Source organism: Homarus americanus, unplaced genomic scaffold (assembly GCF_018991925.1).
Source record: "Homarus americanus isolate GMGI-L3 unplaced genomic scaffold, GMGI_Hamer_2.0 scaffold51859, whole genome shotgun sequence".
Classification (NCBI taxonomy): Eukaryota; Metazoa; Arthropoda; class Malacostraca; order Decapoda; family Nephropidae; genus Homarus; species Homarus americanus.
In genome coordinates this window covers 1,174,935-1,187,234 of record NW_024711292.1, presented here as the reverse complement: position 1 = coordinate 1,187,234, position 12,300 = coordinate 1,174,935, and the positions used below count along the sequence as shown (strand labels likewise).

The window sequence follows — 12,300 nt, the reverse complement described above, 5'->3', positions numbered from 1 at the left end:
ACGCTCACAGCTGGTGGTGTGTTGGTGCATCGTTTCCATTGTTTACTGGTAGTTACTGGTAAATATTTTTCAACCTAACGAAACTATTACCCGTTTAGAGGTCAACCCCCAATTTTTGCCAAATAATTTGGTCTTAAAAACTCGAACTACACACAGGTATATACGGTAAATAAGGACATGGGGGGGCCAGGGATTTTTTCGGGGGGGGGGGCAGCAATAGTACACGGATTTTTAACATTCACGGGTATCTCTGTTACCTAACCCCCGCGAATGTTTAGGGCCGACTGTAATATCCATGGAGATGGCATGTAATTGTGTAGCAGTGTCGCTGACTTGCCACCCAGTAGCACTCAAAGAGTGGGTAAGGCTGAATGTGAGCAATGTTGTTATTGTTCAACAAGTAATTTTGAGTAGATATACTGTACAGTCAACCCTCGCTTTACGCGGTCCCACATTCCGCGTTTACGCGGTACCCTGCCGAAACCGGAATGCTCACATTCCGCGGTGCGTGTACCCCTTTACGCGGAGAGCGGCTGGCGAGCCGCACCATTTTTGGATCCAAACCTCCCGCCATGTTGTGTAAGCGGCACGAGCAGGGTGCACACAAGGTCGCCCAGTCATCAAAACATTACCGAGTTCTTCACCCGCCACCCACCACAGCAGGCCCTAGTCAGTGATAGTGAGGATATGGACTTATATGGACTTTGAGGGGTTTGACAAAGAGGCCCTGCAAGCCTCTGTGGTGGATAGTGATACAAGTGATACAGGTGAGGGCCAATAATCTGCCCTCTGCCTCGGAACCAACCCCCCATCCCCGTGTGCCCAGCCATCTTTTCTACAAATGTAAGTGTTAAAAAACCTAATATTATTATTTCTATTAATTATTAAATGTGTGTGCATACCATCAAGAAGTTATTTTTACTACAACGTAGGTATTGTGTCTGAAAAAGTGGAGTTTGGGGGTCGGCCCGGTCTCTATTTCAATTAATCCCATATGTTATGTTGTTCACTTGACGCATTTCTCACTTTCCGCAGTACCCTGTGGGTTGAATTAACCGCGTAAAGTGAGGGTTCACTGTACATAATTTTCTACATTTCTTTTACTCTGTCACATGCACACACAATTGTTGATACAGAATGTGCAAAAAAAAATTATATATCAAGAGGTCAAAAACATAAAGGGAATAAACAAATTTACCTGGTCGGCAGTTAGCCAACAGAGTGGGGAAGGGTGAGTGAGGAACAGCGTTGGGATCTCTCCACTGTTCTGTCTCATGTTCTGTGAATTGATTGCCAAAAGACAGTGTAGTATTTTTTCTTATTATTCCTCACATTTACTGGTACAGTAAAGCCTCCGATAACGGTTCAACCAACAACTTTTCATATTTAAGACCCCGAGTTAATTTAGGACCCAATTCAATTTACGTCCCTATTTCATTCGTATTTACGACCAAAATATAATAAAAATAAAATAAAATTACATTTTCATATAAATAATAACAATCCCAATATGTATTTAAAAAAAATACTGTAAATAAAATGAAGAGCGCCTTGCGCAAAGAAGCTGCCTAGCTACTGAATGGCATCGCCAGTAAACAACAGTCGGAGCTTGGCGGGCCTTTTGCTTTCACGCATCTGAACAGAAACAGAAAAACTTTCTCAGGTTTCTTACAGCATTTTTGCATCCCTATTCAACATGAGCAAGTGATGGTAGTGTTGTTTCAAAAGCTAATAGAAAGTGTTTAAGCTTACCCGAGAAACTAGATGTGTTAAAACGATATGAAAAAGGCAAGAGGTCTGCGGATATTATATGGAGCAAGCAATGAACCTATTTGCTGAAGTGGATCCATTAACTATATATATATATATATATATATATATATATATATATATATATATATATACATATACAGTTGTACCCCGCTTTACGTGGTTTCACTTAACGCGGTTCATCTACCCATATACGCGCAGAGTGTCTGGCTCGAGACGCTATTTTTAGATTCGCCCCGCCTGCCTCGCCTCTCCCTCCCTCCCCTTCTGCCTCCGCCTCCCTCCGCCTGGGCAAGCCGCACTGTAAGGTTGCGCAGTGTGTTTCTTCTACTAACGTAAGTGTTACACCTAACTTTTATTTTTCCTAACTTAACCTTTATTTTTCCTAACCTAACCTCTTCTATATTACTTGTTTGTTCATACCATCAATTTTTACTACAACATAGTTGTGTGTCGTCATATATATATATAATAATAATATATATATATATAATAATATATATATATAATGATATATATATAATAATATATATATATAATGATATATATATATAATGATATATATATATAATGATATATATATAATATATATATATAATATATATATATATTATATATATATATATATTATATATATATATATAATATATATACTGTATATATATATATATATATATATATATATATATATATATATATATATATATATATATATATAGTGGGGTATGCTATAACGAATCTAATTGGTTCTAGAACCTTGTTCGTTATAGCATTCGTTCGTTATAGGATTAATCCGTTCCAGGCCCCCAAATACAACCACTTAACACTGAAAAATATAATATAAAATTGTAAAAATTGTAAAAAAGTGCATAAATATGCATCTAAACCCCTGAAATAAAGAATATCATTAATATTTGTAATAAAAAAACAATAAATTAAAAAAAAAATAAATAAATAATGTTCGTTGTAGGAGTTTCGTTCGTTATAGCATTCTCAATTTTATAGGTAAAACCGTTCGTTATAGGAATATTCGTAGTAGAATCCGTTCGTTATAGCATACCCCACTGTATATATATATATATATATATATATATATATATATATATATATATATATATATATATATATATATATATATTATAAAATTTGGACAATACCTCAACTGATCAAAGTATATATTTTACAACCTTCACACGTTTTTGGAAGTTACAAGCTAACTCAGGTTGCCATATGTGAAAAGCAGTTGCCAAACCGTACTCATAATGCTTCTAGGTTGGAGGATAAATTATTCCACTGATGACTTCAACTTTTAAATGCTATTCAGGGTTGCAGTTTTTAGGTAAAATAAACATTACGCTTGGAACAGCTAGTTTTACTCTGCCTTTTTCTCTTTATTTTTGTTATAAATGATATTCATAGATTTTTTAAGCATTCACATGTAGATTTTAATTTGTAATATGAATAAAACAGCCCTTTGGTGAATCCTCTGGCTTTCATAGGTGATTTAGTGACAGTTTAAATTGAAAAGCATACCATGAAATAATCAATGAAGCAAGAGGTAGTTGTTAAAATCAAACAGACTAGCTACCTCTCACTTAATTTTACTGTAAATATGCCACTGAAAAGAGTATGCAAGGAATCAAGAAAATAATATTTTACTGCATAATTAGACAGCTTTATTGGAGGAAGCACTATAACAGTAAGAAAAATGAACACAGCTTTTAGTGGATTAATAAAGACCACAGACTAGAAAATTATCTATAGTAATACAAACTGCAAGACATATTAAAATAATTCTGAAGTATTTTACTGTAATTACAGTATTAATTTAAGGTCACTTTTTTTGTCATCCTTGTCACACTATGCAGTTTCACGTTTGCGGGAGATCTTTCTATTCTTTGCCTCAAAATTTTTTGGTGGTGCTTGACTCTCATTCTGGATATGTCTCTGGTAAACACTGTCGAAGAAGAAGAAAAATTTAGTACAGTACTGTATATGCTACACAACAAAAAAAGAATCTATACTGTATACCATATAACACAAGGTGGAGCTAAAATCACTTTTACCAGTTTATTTTTTTATTATAAACAATTGTTTATAGTTTAAACAGATTAAATTCTGGAGAAATGTTTTGATATTCAATTCTTTGTACTGTACTGTATTTGATATTTTCAGATAATTCAATAAATTTTTCCAATTTATATTATTCTCACTGCAAAAAAAAAAAAGCATTCTCTGATTTAGGAGAGTTCTGTTAGTGAAAAATCTATCATAAATGGATTTTTTTTAAATAACACACTTTCCCATGTACATCTATTCTAAATGCCGAGATAAATGCATATGAGAAAAAAAAATTTAAATGCTGCAAAACGTGTTCTTTTTCTTCCTTTTTTTTTTGCTGTACTCCACATGACTATATGCAAATAAAATCATATCAAAAGAAATACATGCAGTATTCTACAGTGATAATGTTATATCTGTACATACGAGAAATCGGACGAGATTTGAAACAGTATGAAACACAAAGTTTACATCTTATCAACAAAATATATATATATATATATATATATATATATATATATAACTAATTTATTCCTCACATTTATTGGTACAGTACATCCATGACGTGTCATTGCTGGCTGTGTATGCCATGGGGGAGCGAGTGTGCAGCTGTTCGCAGTTACAACTCACTGCCTCAATATATATTATGTTCACTTCCCACAGATACACACCCTGTACCTTTTTGCCTCTTCCTTCTCCATTCCTTTCTATTTTTTCTTTTTTTTTTTTGCATTTCAGGTTAACTCACTGATCATTTAATTCTTCCTAGCAATCCTACTCCTTCAAAATTTTCTCCTTTAACTTACAAGATCATTTAAACATCTCATCTATGTAACTTTCCCCTACATACTAAAACCTTTTCAATAATGCTGTTGATTTTACTCACAACTTGTAAGAATCATTGCGAAGAAGGTCCATGACATGTGAAGGTCCAAGGAGCAGCTGGTCAGCTATCATTGGCACCCATGGATTGCACTCCAGGCGAAGACAGCATCGACTCCCCAACAAGTCTAACTGACCTATAAATTTTTTTAAGTTTAAACAAAACTTTAAAATTCTTTTAATCTTATAAAATTATACAGTCAATCCTCACATTACGCGGTCCCGCATTCCGCGTTTCACCGTTAACGCGGTGCCTTGCCAGAACCTAACATGCTCACATTCCGCGGTCGTGAACCCCATTACGCGGAGAGCGGCTGGCAAGCCGCGCCATTTTTGGATCCAAACCTCCCGCCATCCGCCATGTTGTGTAAGAGGCGCGAAAATGGTGCGCACAAGGTCGCCTAGTCATCAAAACATTACCGAGTTCTTTACCCGCCACCCACCACAACCGGCCCAAGTCAGTGATAGTGATAATTATAGTGAGGATATGGACTTATATGGACTTTGAGGGGTTTAACAAAGAGGCCCTGCAAGCCTCTGTGGTGGATAGTGATACAATTGATACCAGTGATACAGGTGAGGGCCAATAATCTGCCCTCTGCCTCGGAACCAACCCCCCATCCCCGTGTGCCCAGCCATCTTTTCTACTAATGTAAGTGTTAAAAAACCTAATATTATTGATATTTCTCTTAATTATTAATTGTGTGTGCATGCCATCATAAAGTTAAGATAATATTTTTACTACAACATAGTTGTGTGTCGTCAAAAAGTGGAGTTTGGGGATCGGCCTGGACTCCATTTCAATTAATCCCATATGTTATGTTGTTCACTTTACGCGTTCCTCACTTTCCGCGGTACCCTCCGGGTTACATTAACCGCGTAATGTGAGACCCAACTGTATTATATTTTGTTAGAAAAATAAATTCTAACTATATCAGCAATATAATATTTCCTAAAGTGTGGTAGTCTTTCACAAAGCACATAAACATTAAAAGCCTTACCGATTTCAGGTGGGATGACTTGCAGTCTATTACCCTGAACATGCAATTCACGCAAGCGAGTCAGCTCACCAATCTCACGTGGCAAGGTGATCAGATCATTATCCCGTAGACTTAACTGGAAAAAAACAGACCTGAATACAACATGTACCGAGTCCTTTGGTAATATTAATTCCTTTAACTATTACTGCATCTTATAAAAATACAGCATGAAAATCTTATTAAACTACTGTACAGCAGTAGTCTTCATCTATTTAACTAAATTTTTTCTTGATTTTGTACAATTTCCTCATGTCACAAGGAGTATAGTCAGTGCCCACTAAACATACATCTGTTGTACATACCTCTGCATAAGTGATATCCCATTTGCCAGACTAATTGATGCAGTGTTCTGGGATATTGAGATTTAAGGGTATGGAGACAAAATTTCTCATGCCTAGAAAAATTCACATATCCCATAATTTTTCTGGGTACTGGGAAAAGTTTTCCCAGAGTCTAAATTATGCATCTCACACGGACAGACATAGAGCAGTACAGTATTTATTTATGTAAAATCTATTGTGAATAAACAAATTACACTACTGTATTCACTATACAGTAGTGTACTCATCAACAGATACCGTCCTCTTGAGCTCATGATGCAGGTAGGCCAAATGATGATATAGGATAAACTGCCTTTGTCCTGCTGTAGGGTCATTCCATCATGAGGTGCATTACATTGAGAGACAACTTATCCATGTATTCCCGGTTATATTACGAAAGTAAAACTGTATAATTAAATGGCTCTTATAGCATACGAGTATATTTCAAAGTTACCGTGAATCATTACCTCTATACTACCTATCTACTTAATCCCATTTGTTCATTTCAGCATTTCTATGAATCGACTGATTCCATCAGAGTAGTACTTCATATCAGTAGTAAGTCAATGAATAAGGCTCAGTGACCATACCCTGGTAACTTAGATTATTCAATGTAGTTTTGAAATCATTGAGGAAAATGTGAATGTGAGGTTAATTACAATTCCCAGGTTCAAGAGATGACGTAATGGGCAATTTCTGGAACTTTAGAAAAAAAATTTCCGTTACCCGGAAAATTTTGGGGATGAGGGATTTTTTCCGGCCTTGAGTCATCTCGTTACCCGGAAATATCTCATTCCTGTGAGTGCTCTGGAAAGTACTGTAACTCAAATGATATGCTAAAATATGTTCGATATGCAATCGTTCACTTAACAATCAGGTTTTTATGAAAGCAAACCGATTGTTTATCGAGGGATGCCTGTATGTATACCTTACAGAACTATGAGCAAAGAGAAAATAGAATAACGAAGATGCTGTTGCATCTGTTGGTATTGAGAAAAAATTAAATTAGTAGAGACAGATGAGAGGGTTGAGAGCATATACTTTGTTTGGCCTGTTCAATAATAAATAACTGTGAAAGGTAAAGAACAAACTATGAAACATGTGAAGGCTGGCGCAAGTAGTCAGAAAATTTCTGCAACTTTCTATGTACTGTACTGTAGTGGTATTATTGAGAAAATGAAAAGATAATTTCTCTTATCTATAACTAAAGTACTGTCGTCCCTAAATCCAGTACATGTATGCAAGTGGATATGATAATTCAACTTAAGAAACATATATTCACTGTTCTAAGTTTACATGCCCATATTCCATCATTCTATTAGTACATTAGAGGCAACTTGGGAGGAGTGTTCTGGAACAAATCTCAATTTATAAGATGAGTTTCGAAGGGAAATTAATATCCACTTAACAAACAGGCTTTCATGAACTCTAACATGTACATTGAGCAGGTACTGACTGTAATAATATTGCAATCATTTTTTACTTAGCATTCACTGCACAGATGCAGAATAAAATTAATACAAATTATTACCCCAAGAAAATCCTACCATTACTTTGCATCGGTACATTCTTTATATATTGTGTTAATAACTGCCAGACAGTTAATAACATTACTACTATACAGTACTTACAATCTGCAAGTTTCTTAGATTCTTGATCTCAGGAGATAACACCTCAAAGTCATTGTCACCCATGTAGAGGGCTCTCAGGGATTCTGAAATTTATGTTAAATTTCTGATTATTCTATTGCAATTAGTTAACCAGTAATTGAAATATAATTATGTACAGTACTGTAGTACAATACTCCGCATATAAAAAGTTTCCGGTTTCTCACTGTATGGTATTTCAGATTTGTGACACTACCGAACTGTACTCATTAAAATAATAATGGTCCAAACGAATTATACCCCATACAATTCATCTATAGATTCTAAATACACACAAATAGGAGTCTAGTAATTTTGATTTCAATGTTTTCAATAAGCATTATAAAAAAAAGTGTTTATAAAATGTCATAATAAACATCTTTCTAAATGATTACACTAAAGCTAAACATCTTATTTAATAAACTTCTGTTCAATCCCATTTCTTCATTCATTGAAGACATAAAATGAAGAGCACTGTGACCAGCTGTAATTAATTCTTTTAAGGCTACTAAGCTACCTGTACTATATGCAAAAACTGAAATGAACAATGACAAAAACAGTAATGCCAGATAAGTTAAAAATTTACCCAGCATGAAGAAGTTGCCAGGAAGTGACTCTCCTTCAGATATATTGTTGTATGTGAAATCCAAAACCTCTAATACTGGGAAGGAACCAAATCCTCGAGGGAGGGCATCCAAACGGTTCATCCTGAGGAATGTAACATATAACACTCAAGCATTATTGAACACTTGAAGCTGTAAATGGTGAAGTATTCTCTGTGGTCAATAACATGTTTTTTACTTACACAAGTTAGTAATCTAACATACCAGCATATTTTACACTAAATAATGCGGTCTCATAATACACAGGTAATTATATAATTTTGTTTGAGGTACCGGTATGAATTTGGTCAAATTTTATGTATTCCTTATTTTTATTAAACCTTTGTCATGACAAAATCAGCCATATCTTTAAATAACATTAAATCTGTTCAATAACATAACTAGTCATTAATATAATAACTTTTCTAGTCGAGATTGAAACTCTCTAGTCCAGCACCCTTGGGACCAAACCAGTGCAGAACCACAGAAATTAACAACCCGAGAACTGCCTGCTTCTCACACAACTGAGTGCTAATGCCATTGTCATATGTTAAGTAACCAGAGATTTTGTGGAAAAGTCATTTCAATGTGTTAGTGTGCCTTATGAATAAAGAAAATAATCTACTGAAAGGTAGGGTTTCAGAGTATTATAAATTTAAGATACAGCTATGGTACAGTATCAAAACAAAATACTTGAACAATATTGATTTAATTTCTTCTCTGAGTCATGTAGTTAATGGTAAACATTATAACATACCCCACATTTAAGATGCGCAGCTTGTTAAGTGAAGAGATGGATGTGGGGAGTTCCTCAATTATGTTGTTGAAGAGGTTCAGGATTTCCAAATTGACAAGGTTAGCAATGGCAGGGGGAATCATCGTCAGGCGGTTGTGCGGTAGAGAGAGGCGAGTGATGTGCTCCAATGACACTGTAACAATACACATTAATGAGTGTCAATTCAATGGTCCCCTCCCTATAATTCCCATGTGCCTGATATATAGAATAATTTTCCCCATAAAACAAGTTTTCAAACTGCCTAATCCTCCAGTAACTGAATGATGAGAATCAGATAAACACCAATCTAGCCACCTTGCAACATTGCAGGAAGAGGTTTGGAAAACAAAATTTGGGCATCAATTCTGAAATTGAAATTCCCAAGTCCCGACCGAGTCAGTATGAGCAACTCTTTACAGTCAGTCAAGCAAAGCATGGTGAATCCACAGGTTTCAGAGCCCAAACTTGCCATGAATTACATCCAAAAATTTAACATTTTATAAAACTAGATTCTTTTTCATGCTTTACTTGATTCCTAAAGGAAACATTTAGAATGAAGAAACTGTATCCGAAAAAGGGAGAAGGTTGAAAAAATTTTGCTGTTAATCATATACTGTACACATATGCTTAAATCTATTTTTGTTTGCTACTGATAGTAAGACACCAAATGGACTATCGCATCTAATCCGGTTCACTTCAGTATCCCAAAAGGAAGAGGGAGGAATCGAACAACTACAATACAGTATTCCCCAAATTTTGAATAAAAAGCCGAGAGAATTTAACTTTTTGGTCTATAAGTGTAGTTTTCTTTGCAGTATACATACAGCATCAATTTTAGAATATAAACTGTCAAAAATAGCATACAGTACTTCGAACCTCCATATTATTGCAGTTTCAGCCTCAACTCGATTATAGCAATTTGGGTGGGAGGGGGGGGGGTTTAACTCAGTAACTACTCATTTATAATGGTAATAAAGATCAAATTCATATGAATCAGACCAAATACCATGGGGAAAACAAAAATTTATAGTCGAACAGTAGCTGGGGCTGAAAATGCAAATTTACCAAACCTAGTTACATTATCTGGAGGAAAAGGCTAATTTTTAACATGTATTTACAAAAAATTAAGCTTGGTTGCCTATATATTTTTTTCATCATTGTTTTTGGTTAATATTCGTTTAATGGCTATGGCACGATTTTCGTATTTGGTTAAGTTAGGTTTCAACATACATTTGGAAGTTTAAATTATCATGATTAAAGTTTTTTTTGTGTGTATTTAGGTCAGATTTGAGTAAAACACCTACATACACCTAAAAAAAAACAATTCTCATAAAATAAAGGAGCCACAGCCATTAAACATATATTTACCTTGTTTTTAAATATACTGGTAAATTAGAGCAGTGGTGAAGCTAAAAGCAAAAATTGTGTGGGCAAGAGACGTGCACCTGTTCCTCTACACTTCACTTTATTACTTACACAGGCCAGGTATTTCCTCCAATGACGTTATCTGCTTGTCCTGCAGGTCAAGTTCAGGATTCCTCGACTCCCTGGCCTCATCTATCACTTTCCTGGCTGCTTTGGACATGTTAGTGGACAGTTAGCGGACACACCCTCTTCTCTCACTTGTCTCACTCGCTCAAACATCATCCTCGGAAATAGCGATAAGGGATACCAACAGCTTATCATAAAACTAATTTTTCACTTTATAAAGAACGCATTTCACTAAGAAAAGAAGATTAACTTATAAATTTAAAATTCCATTGTAAATAATACATTACATATGTATGTAATGAGTACCGCAAGAATTACTGGAACTAGTCAATTAAATTACAGTACAATCATCAATTAAGATTTCTTTATTTATATATAAAAATTACTGATACATTTCGAGATGAGTGTAAACAACTAAATTAATTGTCAAATATATATTTTGTGTATCCTCAAGAGCTCAAAGAACATTATATGAGAAACATCAAAAGGCTGGGATAGTATCTCGGTGTTTGGTTGGTATTCCTACACGTATGTACCGCGGGTTAAATACTTTTCTTATCATGTCATAAAATATTATCTCTGATACTCTTAGCGGTCAAGAGATGTTACTCATTATAAATTTTGTATTTTAAAGAAATTCACTGATCTTATTTTATACCTAATATACCGTTCATCTTCCGTGTGATCATACATTTGGTAATCAACGAATTACCAAACGAGAACAATGGAATATTTATCATTTTACTATTTATCAACTGAGTCGTTACTTTGCTTTGAAATTTATTGTCGTGTTAGTACAGGAGGAAACTCGAGAACTCGGAGAAAACCTGTGATGTTTGTTAAGGTCATACTGGATAAACACCCTTTTTTCATGTCCCGAGCTGGCGTCGCGAATTGAACCCAAGGCAATGAATGGTAAGAGATAGGCATAATGCTTCTTTACTTTAACCTCTTCGCCACTATCGATCGGTTTGTTAGTCGCCTGGACAGTCGGTCATATCTGTTATGAACTGCTGGGAAGTACTTGGCATGTACTGGCCAGGGCCGGATTCAGGAGTGGGCAAAGTGGACAGCTGCCCAGGGGCCTTCACAATCTGGGGGCCTCCACATATTACAATATTTTATTTATTTGTTTATTCATTTGGATTATTTTTATGTTCATTCTTTAAAATTCATGTTTATCTATTCCATCACGTAAAACTACATGTATGTTCAGCAAGAAGCGTGATAGAAATTAGGCTCGCTACTCCTTGAAATTCATAAATACCTGGTTTTCCTATGAACCGTATATTTTTAATGAATGCTATTGTTTGTGTTGCTAATAATATATTTAGAATTCCACAAACATATATTGATTAAAAATGAACTACATGGAATAAAGAAATTGAGATTAAAAAAAACAAAACAAATAAAATATTTTGTTCATTATCACTTCCATTATGAACACCATCAGGGGCTGTGTGTTGACAGTGGTCGGCGGGGGTTGGGTCGTGTGGTGTCTGCACATGGGTTGTCATGTGTCTGTCGATTAAAGAGAGACTTGCGTCGCCCATGATTCGTGAACTTCCCACGAGTAGACATAAACATGTCTTGCAGATGAAAATGAGAGAGAATTGTCATATGGCTTCAAAATTCTCCAAAGAAGTGTTCAAATTTCAAAATTTTCCCGGGGGGGGGGGCTTACAACGCCCCCCTAGGAACCCCCAGTGTTTA

The 12,300-nt window shown here is 35.2% G+C and overlaps 1 protein-coding gene across 1 annotated transcript; it reads right to left on the bottom strand.

The window, feature by feature from the left end:
* Positions 1 to 3,423: 3,423 nt before the first annotated feature.
* LOC121869758 (ras suppressor protein 1-like) lies at positions 3,424 to 10,752 on the bottom strand. The gene is made up of 7 exons (XM_042371362.1): positions 10,573 to 10,752; positions 9,079 to 9,250; positions 8,306 to 8,427; positions 7,705 to 7,787; positions 5,715 to 5,829; positions 4,718 to 4,850; positions 3,424 to 3,727 (listed from the first exon to the last, which is right to left on the bottom strand). Exons 1-7 carry the CDS (start codon positions 10,679 to 10,681, stop codon positions 3,631 to 3,633), a joined length of 831 nt encoding a protein of 276 aa, XP_042227296.1. The 5' UTR covers positions 10,682 to 10,752; the 3' UTR covers positions 3,424 to 3,630.
* Positions 10,753 to 12,300: the final 1,548 nt, after the last annotated feature.

What these genes read in the sequence shown, in the direction of transcription:
- LOC121869758 (XM_042371362.1), bottom strand. Translation starts at nt 10,681, where the DNA reads ATGTCCAAAGCAGCCAGGAAAGTGATAGATGAGGCCAGGGAGTCGAGG. An exon ending in ATCTAAGAAACTTGCAGATT is followed by an intron (nt 5,830 to 7,704) that starts GTAAGTACTGTA and finishes GTTTTTTTCCAG; the next exon opens with TTAAGTCTACGGGATAATGA. An exon ending in CGCAATGATTCTTACAAGTT is followed by an intron (nt 3,728 to 4,717) that starts GTGAGTAAAATC and finishes CTTCTTCGACAG; the next exon opens with TGTTTACCAGAGACATATCC.